This window comes from Mastacembelus armatus, chromosome 11 (genome assembly GCF_900324485.2).
Source record: "Mastacembelus armatus chromosome 11, fMasArm1.2, whole genome shotgun sequence".
In the NCBI taxonomy this organism is placed as follows: Eukaryota; Metazoa; Chordata; class Actinopteri; order Synbranchiformes; family Mastacembelidae; genus Mastacembelus; species Mastacembelus armatus.
In genome coordinates this window covers 9,174,845-9,189,751 of record NC_046643.1, presented here as the reverse complement: position 1 = coordinate 9,189,751, position 14,907 = coordinate 9,174,845, and the positions used below count along the sequence as shown (strand labels likewise).

Genomic DNA, 14,907 nt, shown 5'->3' with positions numbered 1-14,907 from the left:
ACAGTTCAGATTTCTAGCTGAGAGCCGGGCCTCCTCTCCGTCTGAAAGACTCTCCCACGACTGAAGCTGCTCTTAGAGGAGAGGGAGAAACCTCATATACCAGCCAGTCATAAAACTCTACAATAGCCGGCTGGGCATGCTGCTAGTCGGCTTATAGCCTAATATCTTAATTATTTCCGATGGCCATTACATTAGCCCCTGGAAGCAAAAAAAAAAAAAAGTAAAAGTGAAAGTGAATCGCCAGTGGAGGAGCACATAATATTTGTGGATTTTAAATTTTAAACCCCTTTCCCTCCTTCCTTCTAATACACTTTGAGTAAAAATAAAATTAAAAAAATAAATCACTAATGCAATAATACAAACAGCTACACCTCAATGCGAGCTGATAATTTATTAAGCATTACACAAAACACAGTCATATGTACACAGAAATATACAATAAAAACATCTCTTTCACTTTACGCACCGTTTCTGTGTAAACGTCCTCAACGTGAATAAAGATTGAGTTTAAACATTTAGCTCATACATAGAATAGGTCCATAACAAAGTAGACTACATCTAATGGTCATAGGTGAATTATTCTTCCTTTGTGTGATACATGGGCATTACAATCCAGAGTGGTTTAGGTTGGTAAAATAAAAACGGAAAAACTGTATACAATGCAACCCCAATTTAAAAAAACAAATCCTGTTTTTGAGTGGATTTGGGACGAGAATATTTGCCAGCAGTGAGAGGAATAGGGACGATTTAAGCCACCTTCCAGTACACGACCGTGTTTTTTTTTTAATTGCATTGATTTAACTCCACTGACGACACTATCCAACCATACGACAGAAGTGACAATACAGAACACACCAGAAAACAATCAGATAGCACCAACCACGCTCCATTTTTGCCTTTTTCTTATTTCAGTAGCTCACAGCGGACGGTGCAGTAACATTAAGCGTGTCTGCAAATAAAAGAAAGTTGTACCCCACAGTGAAACGAGTCATTATGTGGACAAAGTGGTGTGGGAGCGTCAGGGACTGGAGGAGGAGGAGGAGGGGGTGTCATTGATTTCATTCCTATTCTTCCATTTCAATCTGATCACCTTGTTCATCACGAAAATCCGTAGTTGGAAGTGAGCTCCCGGATCCTGTTCTCCCGCGTCATTTTCTTAAGTTTCATCCTGCGGTTCTGGAACCAGATTTTAACCTGTCTGTCCGTCAGGTGGACGCTTTTACTGATCTCTAGGCGGCGCTCTCGGGTCAGGTACATGTTGAAGAGGAACTCCTTCTCCAGCTCCAGTGTCTGGTGTTTGGTGTATGGACAGCGTTTTTTCCGGCCGCTTTTTGCTGTCAGCCAGTTGGCCATATTTTCACTTTTTGTGTCTCCTAAAGAAAATGGCAAATATACATGGTTTTACGCACTGCAACATGAAGGACTGTAGGGTGTGTGTGTGTATATGTGTGTGTGTATACGTGTGTGATGCATAGTAGCAGAGCATTTGGATGTGTGTGTGCACTGTGCAAATATTACGCTAATAACAGGACCTGTGTGCGTCTTATGCGTCTTTTTTTGACACACCAGACTCACAGTGGAAACGTGCCAATGACAGTTAGAAATAATTACATAAAGCTGCATGCAACATTTCCCAAGGTGAAACAAAAATATTTCAGTATCATAAAAGGTGCAAGATCATAGACACAGTATGGAACATAAAAATATAGCAACGTATATTGATGCCCGTAGGCCTATGGAGGCTGCTATGTCTTCCACAGCGGTCGAAATATACTGCCAAAGGCTACAGGTATATACATTTAATATAACGTATTAATAAAAACAATTCTTTAATGTCATGTCTCACTGTAGGGTTGAATAATTACACCAAATCAAGCTCTATCCTATAACCCTTGGCTAGTTTTTTATATTTTACGCATTGTACGTTTGGACGTACAATGTATTAGGGTACAGTACAGTCTTAAGGTAATTAGGCCAGAGACGAACAGTCATTTGTAAATGCAAAGTTTTCAGACATGTGTCTTGACTTGCCTAACCAGTAAAAACAAAACTTGATAGGCGCCATTAAAAGGCGTCACTCTACCTGCATGCAAAGAGTGCAAAACCACACCTATGATAAACTGAGATTACCTTTAGTGGGTTTTGCTGGTCTATCTTTGTCATGTTCGTCCGTCTCGTCCGCTGAGGAGACTTCTGCATCCGAGGATTCGCGCGCCTCCTCGGTCCCCGGTGCAGCATGGGGCTGCAGGTCTGCTTTTCCCGAGGATACGGGCTCATCGGTGTTCCTCCCTTCCTGAGCCGTGGCTGGAACAGAAGTCGAGGTTGGTGGCGTGTGGAAACGAGCAGGAGCAGTGGGGTGTAGGCCAAAATGAGAATGGGAAGGGTTCGGCTGGGGGCCGTTGGTGTTGTAAAGTTTATGAGAATGTGCGTGCGTCTGAGACAAGCGGAAGTAGCCCGGCACAGGCACTGAGCCCCCGCCGCCGCCGCCATCGGTAACTGTACAAGAATTCGACCCAAGACCAGCTGTAGTTAATCTCGAATATGTAAGGTCTTCGGCGGTGGAGGCTTTAGGGCACTTCGGCTGCTCATACAGGCAGTAAGTGCTCTCTTCCTTGATGTTCTGCGGGAATGAGCAGGGTGCGACCTGGGGACCTACCGGGTGCTCTTGGTCCATTCGACATGACCTCTGCGCGTCCATCCACATCTCCATGCTGGACATATACGCGCCTGAGGCACCAACCAGGTTCTGGGGACCCACCTCGGTCCGTTTACCCATACCTGGGAAGTATCCATAGTTGTGTAGTCCATAAGGCACTTCTGTGGCGGTGCTATGAGGTACGCACACCGCGCTCCCTGTGTAGTGACCTCCGCCGCTGTCGTTGCGGCCACTGATCAGAGAATCCACTAAAAACGCATTTCCTGACGGGCTGTCCGAACATGACATTATTGTGGTGTATTTTGGCGAAGGGAGAAGATAACCCTTTCTGGCTGACATTTCTTGTGCAAAACATGCTGGCTGTGATTAGAGGCACCCCCTCTCCGCCGTAAGGACTGTAAAACCAATGGAAACGCTTGAAGACGGGCAGTCCCTCCCACTCCAAGGCTACGTAGCCGCTTAGCTATACATCCATCATGGAGCTGAGGTAGAGAAAGGAGACAGCACAGCAATCAGTGTGTTCGCACACCTCGCCTTAATGCACCACCATTACCCCGTATAAGGGGCGAGGTCCAACACAACCCGAAGCTTGACAATATATTTTCTATAAAACAATTGAAACACACCGATGCCTTCCGCAAACTGCCTCGCGGAACACGGATCAACTGTACAAACCGATTGTTCCTTTATACGCAAACCACATCTACGCCGCACAGCTCAGCTACAGATGCAATACACTCAGAAGCTTCAGATTTATAAAAACAGACTGACTACATACTAACTAACTAACGTGGAGGTTTCAAAGATAAAAAAAATAACAACTGCTTTTCGCTTCAACCAGAGTAAATATACTGTCTTACATTAAGGAAATATTGACTTAAGGTGGCAAATCAAGTTTAAAAGTATGGGGCTGCTGAAACCCACCAACAAAGACATAAAACAACAAAGCCATGGGACTTACTGGTAATAAAGCGTTTTTAACTGCATGGAGAATTTGCCTTTGGCAAAATGACTTGGCAATAAGCACTTTTAAATGGTGCATCCTTTAGCCTGAGGACTGTCACTTCCGCACTAAGGTGCTAAGATTAATGCTGAACTGAAGATGCAGAGTAATATGCGACATCATACTTTTGGTTTGTTTTTTAAGATTTTTGTTTAGGGATTTTTCCGACACGTTTCCACTGTTTAACTGCCTGTTTGCGCTCCCGAAATGACTGTATTACATCAGGCATCAACAATTCAAATTAAAAGTTTGGACTACAATTGAAATATGTAGAAATCACTAAGATTAGAGAAACTATTCCGTGTGATTAAAGAAAAAGCAGTTCCTTTATAAAAGAAAAGTGATTGATATAACGAAAAAAATGTCTAGAAAACAATTTAAAAAAAACTAATGAAATATTTGACAACGTATTGGACCTTTAAAACGTAAAAATCCTGAAATACTTAACATGATAGGACACACAGCAATTTCCAAAAAGAAACTGCAACTTCATTAAAGCCTGTATTAGGAAAGTATTTCTCTAAATGATGTATAAAACTAGTAGAGATAGAATTTTATAACTCAAAAACATAAACAAAAACATAATAGTATATTTCTCATATATATATTTGAAATTGGGATTTATATTAGTAACTGCTTTCCGTGTTGTTTTTTTTCCACTAATACTGCATCTGGAAATCTGGAAAGTTAATCTCCACCCGAACAGTCATTACGCACAACACGAAAAACTCAGTATGTAGATTGGTTCTAGTAGGAAAATGCTGTTAGAGCAAAGATACTGTTTGTTTATATTACTTTGCTTTTCTGTTGCATTTATCTGCATTTCACAAACAAATAATTACTGGGCACATTTTAATAGGTGAAACTGCCAAAACATTGATCAGGGCGTTATGAGGGAAACAGTCACGGTGTGTCACAGCAGAGCAGCATGTGGGCTTGCACATACAAGTCATCCAGTCGGTCCAATTTGGTGCAATAAGGTCCACAATAAAACTCTCCTTCCATTTCGTAGTGTCCTTGGCCATGTGCGTTCTATTGCTCTCTCCAGGTTGAAGGTAATCTCAGCCAGCTTTGCCATTACCAGGCCCAGGTGGCCGCTGCCCCCCCGCCCCGGGTTTGTTTGCCGCCTGTTGTACTGAAATGAGGAAATTTGAGGGAAATTCATAAATTGAGTCCATTTAGATTTTCATACGGCCTGTCATTGACAGCTCATTTGTGTAGACTGGCTCAGATTGTAGCGGGTCCACACTGGACATTTGTCAATCGCTGCTCCTGAGAACGCATATATTTCATATAACTCCACTCATTTCAACTTGGTTCTAGGTTGCTTTTTTTATGTGTATACGAATATAATACAATAACCCGTTTCAAAAGCGAAAGGACAGAAACATGCACAATGCGGAGTATTTTCTGAGATGAGCGAGGCCGAGCGCCAAACACATTCTGTCAAAACAATCAAATAATTCACTACAGTGTTAGTCTGCTAAATACAGACAACTAACAGCTACAGCTCCAAAGTCTGTGTGAGCTTCCCCTCAGTGGCCTGTTGCTTATACGACATTGGAGCCCTTAAGGAAACTGAATACATCAATTAATTATGTGCGCCCAGTATTAAATTGTTTTGGCCTGCACACTTCCTGGTGTTGTAATGGCACGGGGGTCTATCGATATCTTTGTGTTACAGTTATTAATTGTAGCTATTAAATCTTCATTTTCACAGCTGTCCAGCTATTATATCCTCCAAACAGTTTACTCTGACCACTGGCTTTGATCAGGCCCATATAATCGTAACCGATGAGGCCGTTTGACTCGTATCATGTTCGTCTCGAGTGCAGTTATGAACAATAATGCGGAGTTTTATTACATCCAGCGGAAGCATTTATTTTTCACGAGAGACAAAGGAGAAAGAGACTCGTTCCACACGCATTAAGGTCCAGAATAGCCACTCGACACTTGAACCGACACCAAACAGCTTCCTAGCATAGATCTGTGTCTATGACAGGAAGGAAAGGAGAGACGTGATTGCTGCTCTATCACAATCAAATCGTCTTTGCCTAATAAGAGCCTTTATACGCTTGGCACGTACAGAGTATGTGTTTTGGAAGGACGTCAAATGCTGTTAGTGGATTCGTTGAAACGGAGGGAGACGGAGAGGAATGAGCAGTGAACCCAGCTGCTGTGATTTAAGATGAGCTGCATTAGCATGAGAACCATCTGAAGAATAAAATCACTTGTTTTGTATCCAGCACCCACTGCTTACTGTTGTATCGTTAACATACAAAACTGTAGCCATTTTAATCATTAAGGCAGACTTTCCTAAATCCAAAACATTTGTGGGTAGATTGGATGGAGCTGCAGATCTCTCCAGGTACAACCCGGCCGTGCTCAACCATTAAAAAGCTCAAGCTCAGCGAAATGAATAGCACATGCAGCATGAAGGCTTGGCACAGATGTGTTGCCTTATTAGGGCCCCCAGGAAGACTCTCACTGCAGCACAAACCAATAAGCTCCACGGAGAAAGGTGGAAAACTAAACACAAAACGGCTTCTGTCTCAAACCCGCAGGCCCCGCATGCAAAAGAGTCTAAACGTCGAACATAAAGAAGGTTTGTTCTTGCAGCAGAGCGAACAATTCAAGCTCTAGGCTGCTCCGACAAGTTTTACCTGCGTGAATTTGAAGTAAGCTTGAAGGAAAAGATCCACGGCCATGACATTGGTCCCAATAGCGCCGCCCGGTGGTAGAGGAGAGTCTAGTCCTGAATGCAGCCTTTGCCACTACAGTGATTCGAGGTGGACAACCCTGTATGAGGGAGAAAGCGTCTCCAACTGAAGTCGATGCAGCGCACAAGCAGAGGCTTTTCCTGTCCGTCCTCTCTCTGCCGTTGCTCTCGCCTCCTTGGTAACAGTTAATAACCTTGGGTCTCAGACGGTTTATTGCACTACACTCCAATTGTACAAATGCTCCAGACTCTCAGACAGCTTTTATGGCCGCGTTGCTGCGGCAACGGGGAGGATGTCCCGTAATTAGGGACGGAATTCCAGCGCGCAGTAAAGGATGCGCAAGGCAAGACCGGACTATGGCAGAGAGAGGCAACCATAAACTTCAGCCTCTCTCCCCGCGTTTATGGCCCTTTTGACTGTCATATATGAACGCCAATGCGCTGCGGCTAGCTCCCATAAACACAGCGATAACAGCAGCAAATATGGCGACCCCACGCCAAAGGAGAACGCTGCTGGAACAGTGTTTCCAAAGACAACCAGCGAAATGACAGCTTGCACACAGAGAATACACAGAAAGAAAGAGAGGATGAGCAACGAAGAGGAAACTAAGTGCACATGATGAAATGCTGAATGTTTGGCAGCAATAAATGTTATGGGAAAAGGTGGACCTATAAACTACTTACACTGGTTCAATGATCATGACTTTCTTCACATGGAAGGCAAGAGATATAAAATATATTACATGGCTCAAAATAATACGAGAAATGTTCAAACAAATCAGAAAACAACTTGAGAACATTTTCTATCTATTTTCTCTTTCGTATCTATAGTTAGATATCTAACCACGAAATCTAAACAAGAACTGACAGCTTTTTAATTTCATTTGTGACTTTATTAACTTTTATCCTCAAACATAAAACAATTAATTTGCAGTTGAGCCCTAACAGCTGCTGCACTTGAGTTTATTTAGTTGTTTTCCACGTACTCAGGCATGTAATTGTGACAATTCTCCTGAAGTAGTGAGCTTAATTTAGTAAATTTGCGTGCGTAAAATGCTTCACGTGCGCTTTTTATTCACCAGATCTAATTTTTTAAAAAAGGAAAAAAAGTAAAAAGCATATAAAACAAAAACACACAGAAATATTTTCCCCAATAATCTTTTCGGTTTTTTTTATTTATTTGGAAATATAGTAGAATACACAAGAGTTTGGGCATATCAAGCAATTGATTCAATGCGATGACCCTGACCAGCCTTGCCCTGACAGGACACTTGAAAATGTAGCCTTCAATTTTCTTGAGACTGCGAGCACCAAAGGATCACCAGTCATGAAAAAGAAAAAAAAAAACATTCAGTTATACGTATCAACATTAGACCGAAGAGGCCCAACTACGTATACAGCCTACCTGTGTGAATATGTTGGGCGCATACCTCAGTGCAACTCCACACGGATCCAGTGGACAAGCTTATCTCTCTGGTTTGGCCTGCATTGTCAATACTCGACTGATAGTCTCAAAAGGAAAAAAAAAGAATCAAAAGGGCAACACAGATTTGGGTATTGAAAGATACGCAAAGTATAAATATTCAGCCCTCATTCTACAAGAGAGACGAGAAAAGCTTGTTTTGAGGTCAGCCCAGACGCAACACGAATCCCAATAACGTCTCTGTAATAATGAAATAATAGACTTTGCTTGGTTGGCCGTGGCATTAAAGGAGATAGTAAACTAGTGGCTACAAAATAAATAGGCACACAAAACAGAAACATTACATTCTCATCCTTTCGGACTCATTATTTGGTCACACCAATGTAGATTCAGTCACATAATCACCATCATCCTAAATTTACCACTTTCCTGATATTAAAAACAAAAACAAGTAAAATACATCTTTTGATTACAAAATACACTGGGCCACTCAATCAGTGACTTTTTTTTTTTACCCGCGTGAAAAACAAAAACTAAACAAGACGTCCGTGAGTTACAATAATATTAATACGGGCCTTCGCACGCAAAAGTCTTGAAGAGGATTAAAAATCCTTTTCTAACATTTTTCCACAGACTGACTTAATTCATGCTCAGTCTGCAGGTAACTCAGATCACAGGATACTGCTGTCCTCGAACTTGAAATTAACCACTGAGCAATGTTGTTGTTGCTGCTGTCTCGGTCATTGTGGTACACAATGTACAGAGTCACAGCCGGAGAGTCAGTCAGTCTGTAAACGAGGTCAGTCCCCGAGCAGAGGACTATTTGAACTGTGACGGTGCTGTTTTGACCCCTAAAGCAGAGGATTGGATGTATAATATTGTAATCTATCTCTGTTCAGTTTCTTCTCCTTCATGCGACGGTTCTGGAACCAAATCTTCACTTGTCGGTCGGTGAGGTTGAGCATCCGCGACAGTTGCAGGCGTTTCTCCTTGTTGATGTACACACTGAAAAAGAATTCTCTTTCAAGTTCTCTGATCTGATATTTGGAATAAGGACACCTTTTCTTGCGAGTCCTCTGTCCAGCTGGAAGGCAGAAAAAGAGAGAGCACACCGGTCAGAGAATATATAAACACTTCAAACCAGCCATGACTACAAAAAGATTTATATGCCTCTGATGTTACTCAAATTACGCATGAGCGGATTTCCTCTACTTAAAGCTTTAATAACATAATTCCCATTTCTACATTTCAAATGTCACACAGGCTATTGATATTATATTACATTGGGAAGATTACCAAACCTTTCACTGATGGTTTGCTAGACAATACTCAGGGCTTTGACCTTTTCTAGGAAATAAAAACAACGAGCTCACTTACAAATATAAGCAAATAATGGCCACAGGAAAAGGGGAGTGTGCTCATAGGAAAATATAGGCTTTATAAAAGACATAAAGGGGCGATGTAGAAGAGGGAGCAGGCACTACACTGCACAAGGGTTCATGTTTGCTAAATCCGAAACCAGAGGCACCACCCTAATAACATGCAACTGCTCTTTTAACGCTAAGAAACCGTGAAATAGACACGTTTATAATATATTGAATTAAGGCACGTATACACGCGCGATTACGTTATAACTGGCTGCTTTAGGAAACGTCAGGGAGTGTTATAGAAAAATCACTGGCCTGATGTCTTTCACGGCCAATTTCAATTCCAAACACGTGATCCTGCAGTTTATAACAAACTTTTGTTGGGGGTGGGGGGTCTACAGGCCCTCTATAAACCTTATATGCTTATAAAACAGCATATAAAATTTTTAACTGCAGCGCACAAGATTGCAAACTTTCTCTCATAACCAAGGCGCTGACTTTAATACGTACTGGTGCTGCTGGATTTGTCCTCATTGTTGCCGGAAGATAACTCAGGGCTGCTTGTCTCATCCCGGGGCTCCTTTGCTTCGGTGTCCCGGCACGACGGTGCCTCATCCGGCACCGAGCTGGGCTGCTTGCTCGCTGGTTTGTCCCCTGAGTAGCCATTTGTGGAGGAGCTCTCCGATGCATTCCCGTACGCAGTCTCGTAAAACTGATCGAAGGCTTGTGGCAACACGCCATTTCTGCCCACGTTCCCGTAGAAATTGGAAGCAGTGGATCCAGGGCTTGTATGGTGGTGGTGGTGGTGGTGGTGGTACGCGGCGGCAGCGGAGCTATTTTTACCGAATACGTCTCCTACCACGGCTGTTTGTGCCGACAGACAGTCCCGGTGCACCATGTCCTCCGCACTGGGGTAACACTGGGGCAAGTTCCCCCGGTGCGGCCATTTACCCGACGCATCAATGGCGGCATAGTCCCTGAACGTCACCTCTCTGACGGGTTGGACCTGCGGCAGGTTAGAGGAGTAAGAGTATGTCATAGGGCGGGTGGACGGGGTCTGGGATAAAAACGACGGAAGACCGGAGAAATCAGCCCCCGCAGACACATAATAAGTGCAACTAGGCAGATACATGTTCGATCCGACCGGGACCCTCTCGTCAAAATCCATCATCGTAGTTCACCCTCTACTATAACTCTATGTTAGGGTTAGGTTCTTCTATAACCGCCCTGAACATGGCTCTGAAGCGCCGTGCCTCTTTCCTCTTTGAAGCAGGTTCGCTAAGCAGAAATTTGGAGACGTAGGCTGACGTGGAGAGCCATCTCCATCCACTCCACGGACGAGGAGGTCACGTGACCACGCGGCAGAAATTGACAGATTTTCAGTCCGTGTGTGTGTGTGCGTGCCTGCCTGTATATAGGAAAAAGAAAGTGTGTGTGTGTAGGAATGTAAGAGGCATGACTGCTGTGTGTCCTAACGCTTGACATTGCTGGTTTATCGCCATGAAGGCTTAAAACGAATTCCTTAACATGCAACTAAGTCAGGAGAAGAGAAAGGGATAACTAAACGTTGTCTTTTTAAGCACAGCAATGGGATTTCAGTCTAGGCTTTATCCAAAATACAAATGTCAGCAACCCATATGATCTGTGTACGTGCGCACTCAGTCTGTCCTGGACAAATATTTGTCCGTATATGAAGCTTTTCTAGATGTTTCTTTATTTTTAATTATTTATACAAAACGTAAATGACAAGCTGCTGCCCACAAACTTGCCCGAGTCCTGCCTGACAACATTAATGAAACCAGCATTAGTGTGCACAGATAACAGATCTGCATTGAAGGAAGAGGGGCAAGCAGCTTATCTGTCTGCTTTTAGAAATGTCTTAGTCATCATCATTTGATTGTTTTACAACACAGCATTTGGCCCTGTGGTCATTTGGTTATCAGGGTCATGTTCAAAGTAACGGCTAACGTTTCAACTGGCTGCAGCCTTGTGTTTAGTACCAGTATAACAAAGACCAAAGTGAAATTGTGATCATATAATTACTGGCGAATATCTTAATATTTTATAGCTAACAGAATCCAACTCTAAGGTAAACACATACAGTCAGTTTTGGGCTGTTTATGGAACATAGCAACAATAATCTTAAATTTCAATCTTAATGTTTGCTGCGACATTTGTTATTGTTGTAATATTTTGTCTTGATTCAGGGCAACAGATAAAACGGACAGACACTTCTCAGAAAACACCACAGGCTTGTAAAGGAAAATGCGGATGAATTGAGGATTGAAGTCTGACGCCTACAGTCATTAAAACTGTCTGATCAGTAGTTAAATTTAAGTTCTTCTGAAAATAAACAAGGTCTGTTTTCAAATCGCCCTTCCTTCATAGATCTGGCTTCCCTCATAGCAACATTTAATGGATTCACTAACAGCCCCAAAAGTCGCAACATTCAAGCCTGCTCCACCTTTACGCACGGCTATTTCTTTCCTTTGGCTGCAAATATTTATTCAGGGGAGTATCGGTCAGTAAGAAGACAAGTTCCAGAAATTTACAAGACACTTTTATGTTTTAATGAATACTAATTTCTATTGGTTCCCCATTTCTTTCTCTTTTTTTGTATTTAGTATCATGACGCATATACGTATACATTTGCAAATCCAGTCAGCATGTGCACGAAGTCAAAATATAAGACATTGTTTTTATAATTATAATGTTGCGCAGGATTTCAAAGGAAAATGCAGCAAAATGCATATTTTTCTTCAGGTATCTGTTGTAAAACCCTGAATATCACAAATGTCTTTAAAGCCATAAATTGGCATAAAAGGAGACTAGTGGATGAAATGTTTACTTTGAAAGCCAAAGTGAATTAAGACTACAAGTAAGCAGAATGTCTTCAAATGCAGATTTGATTTGGTAACCATGTGAACATTCCCCGGCCCTCTGCTCTGAGGCCACTGCGGATCTTGTTTTGGAGAGGCTGCAACCTGATTCTAATGTGCTGTGAATGAGAAAGCTGAGCTCGAATTAAGACCGCCGCGTCTGGCCGGGCCCCACAGCCCGGTGTTCACATGGGGATCCAAGGCGTTTCTGATAGCACATGTGAAACACAACCTTAAAATATCACACACACTAAGACGGTGCAAGTACTAACTAATGCTCTGTGGGTGTATCAGAACAGGAAAACCCATACAATGAGTGCTATCCATCGTCTCCGCATACACTTCATTTTATTTGGATAAATTGCAAGAACACAAACAACTGGAGTGTCTTTGACCATACGCTCCGCCTCTCAGTCAATCCAGACAAATTCTACGAGTAGTGCTGAAGCTTTTAAGCTGTAATTGAGCACAGGATGTCCAGGAAATCCAAAGCCAGCTCTGCACAGACCTGCGTTTTTATAGCTGCTATAGTATTCTGCTGCGCTTTTTTTTCTCCCTGGCCAGACAGACACCACAAAACTGACCAAGCGTGATAGGAAGTCACCACCTACAACGATTCAAAGTCAGCAGCTGAAGATTGTCAGCGACGTAGAAACATATGTCTATACACAACTAAGGTAAGACTATTGCTAAAAAAAATGCACACATCTCGAAACATTTGACTAAAAACCAAATTTGCAAATTGGTTAACTTAAATAATTATGATAAAGTAGAGACAGACATAACTAAAAGTCTGTTTCAGTCAGATATGTTTTGTAACAGAGGAGTCCATTCTGCTGAGCTCTTGACCATCCTGCTTCTGCTCTATTTGGTCAACTAAACTGCAATTTGGCGCTGCGTAAAAGCGCTCAAAGCCAAAGCTGTACGGTCGAATTCAAGTTCGGGGGAGGGAGAGGGTCGTTCAAAGAGAGCAAAGGGTCCACTGTGCCCCGGATGGAGTTCCTTTAATTGCTTTTGCATTTACGCAGGCTTTAGGTTACAAGATGGTTGATAACGTGAGCCTGTAACTCTGGACTGAGGGCGAGACAAGCGAACCTTACCTTCACACTAAAGGCGCATGTATGTATGAGATATTCCATTGGTGTCAATTTAAATTTATATGCAAATATAAAGTTCTCCTTAATTATAGCATGATCATAATGTTACATAGGATAATCATGCTCATCAAAACCTTTTAGTTCGACAATAATTCTACATCTTGCACGTAGTAGTTTCAGACTCTTAACAAAAAAATAAAAACGTATGACCTAAAAGATAAACATAAACTGTCAGACCTTTAATATTATAAAGCCACGAGTTACTGCGGAGGAAATTTCGACAAAGTTAAAACAAATCACTGCGTTTCCTCAGAGACAGTATTCATGTTTCGCACCTTAAGGCAAACACGTACACATTCACACAGTGGATTAACGTTTTTCAATTAAATTAACCCCTAAACAAAACCATTACACGGTTGAACAAATGTTAACACAATATATGTTGTGCTTTAAGTCAAGAGGAACCCCTAATCTGGAGTGATAGAAGTGTAATGGCTGTGTCAGGAAGAGAAGGCGACATAGAGATTGCCCGATCCTTACGCCATAAAACCTTGTTAGACAACAAGTAAACAATCAAGTGAGGGGAGGTTCTGAAAACACAGTCTAACGCCACGCCAGGTAGGCCTATAGCCTGGGAGGGAGGCTAAATAGGCGCATTCAGTCTGTTGCAAAGAAGCCTCCTGTAGTTTAAGTCCTCGAGTGGAATAAAAAGCCTAGATATTTAGTACAGGCTGTTTTGTTGTAATTTTATTGCAGAAAAAAAACCACCACCACTGCTGCACTTCAAAGGATCTATTGACTGTATTCTCAGTCTCAAAATGACAACATGATCTTTAGTGTAATGTGCTGAGCAGGAGGCCGAGAACATCCACAATCAGTCTGACTAAGGAGACGGGCGCTAACTGCGACGTTTTATTGCACATATTCTTATTTGTTCATTAAAAATGTCACAACTAGACGTGGAGTTTTGTGAGGCGTACAGTCCCAACAAACTGTAGGATAAAAGCAACTGACTACAAAATATCACTCCCAGCCAAAAACGAGCGAGATTTACGTCTTTGTTTACGTTTTCTCTCGTTGTGCATTTATGGATTATAACATTTTTTTGTAGTGCTTTTGAACTTGAATGGTACACTTGGCTCAGACGTTATCGTGTTGCTTACTACACTGATTGGAGTCTGGAGTTGTGTGTGTTGTGGACGTGTGTGTGTGTGTGTGTGTGTGTGTGGGGTGTGGGGTGTTGGGGGGGGGGGGGGGGGTGTAATAAAACCAATCAGACTGAAACATGAACCAATCAGAGTTTGTAGTTAGTTGCGTGCAAATGAAAGCGCAGGTTGGACGTGTATTTCAGTACATTTAAACCTGATTTGGCGAATAGTTGTTGATGTGTCCACAGGTAGCGGGAAAACGTGGGCCCACAGCCACTGCGGAGAAAGAGGGGCCACGCGGACCACACACGGGCCAAGTAGGGAAACCGACCAACTCCACGGTCAACGGGAACACCTCTGACAGCCCAGTGGAGACGCAATGCTGGATTAGACTGTAAACAAGGCGTCACAGGAGCCGAACTGGACAAAAGAACCTAAACTGGACTTCAGAATGGAAATATAAAGCATTTTACAAAGGAAAGAAATAGACGAATGAAAAGGAATAAGAGAAATAACTATAGTAGTCTATATTTAGGTAGAGTGAGAGGGTTTCAGATTCATTATTAAAAAAATGAATTCACAAAATACAACACAGACTATTCCACCATAAAATAT

At 42.4% G+C, this 14,907-nt stretch overlaps 2 protein-coding genes across 4 annotated transcripts; both read right to left on the bottom strand.

The window, feature by feature from the left end:
* Positions 1-376: 376 nt before the first annotated feature.
* On the bottom strand, positions 377-6,439 carry LOC113126224 (homeobox protein Hox-A10). Its single transcript, XM_026300179.2, has 3 exons — positions 6,323-6,439; positions 2,131-3,138; positions 377-1,373 (listed from the first exon to the last, which is right to left on the bottom strand). The coding sequence occupies exons 2-3, from the start codon at positions 2,993-2,995 to the stop codon at positions 1,099-1,101; spliced, it is 1,140 nt and encodes a 379-aa protein (XP_026155964.1). The 5' UTR covers positions 2,996-3,138; positions 6,323-6,439; the 3' UTR covers positions 377-1,098.
* A 1,096-nt stretch (positions 6,440-7,535) lies between these two features.
* On the bottom strand, positions 7,536-10,493 carry hoxa11a (homeobox A11a). Of its 3 annotated transcripts, none has more exons than XR_003295288.1 (3): positions 9,679-10,493; positions 7,784-8,885; positions 7,536-7,679 (listed from the first exon to the last, which is right to left on the bottom strand). XR_003295288.1 is itself a non-coding variant. In XM_026300181.1 (2 exons), the coding sequence occupies exons 1-2, from the start codon at positions 10,337-10,339 to the stop codon at positions 8,653-8,655; spliced, it is 894 nt and encodes a 297-aa protein (XP_026155966.1). In that variant the 5' UTR covers positions 10,340-10,493; the 3' UTR covers positions 7,536-8,652. The 3 variants fall into 3 exon arrangements, 1 of the variants encoding a protein (XP_026155966.1); XR_003295289.1 differs by having other exon boundaries at positions 7,809-8,885; XM_026300181.1 differs by having other exon boundaries at positions 7,536-8,885.
* Between the last annotated feature and the right edge of the window lie 4,414 nt (positions 10,494-14,907).

Bases quoted from the DNA above. Each gene is read 5' to 3' on its own strand.
- LOC113126224 (XM_026300179.2), bottom strand. From the start codon at position 2,995: ATGTCAGCCAGAAAGGGTTATCTTCTCCCTTCGCCAAAATACACCACA. The intron at 1,374-2,130 runs GTAATCTCAGTT...CATTTTCTTTAG, and splicing joins ACCAGCAAAACCCACTAAAG to GAGACACAAAAAGTGAAAAT.
- hoxa11a (XM_026300181.1), bottom strand. From the start codon at position 10,339: ATGATGGATTTTGACGAGAGGGTCCCGGTCGGATCGAACATGTATCTG. The intron at 8,886-9,678 runs GTACGTATTAAA...TCTGCCTTCCAG, and splicing joins GGACAAATCCAGCAGCACCA to CTGGACAGAGGACTCGCAAG.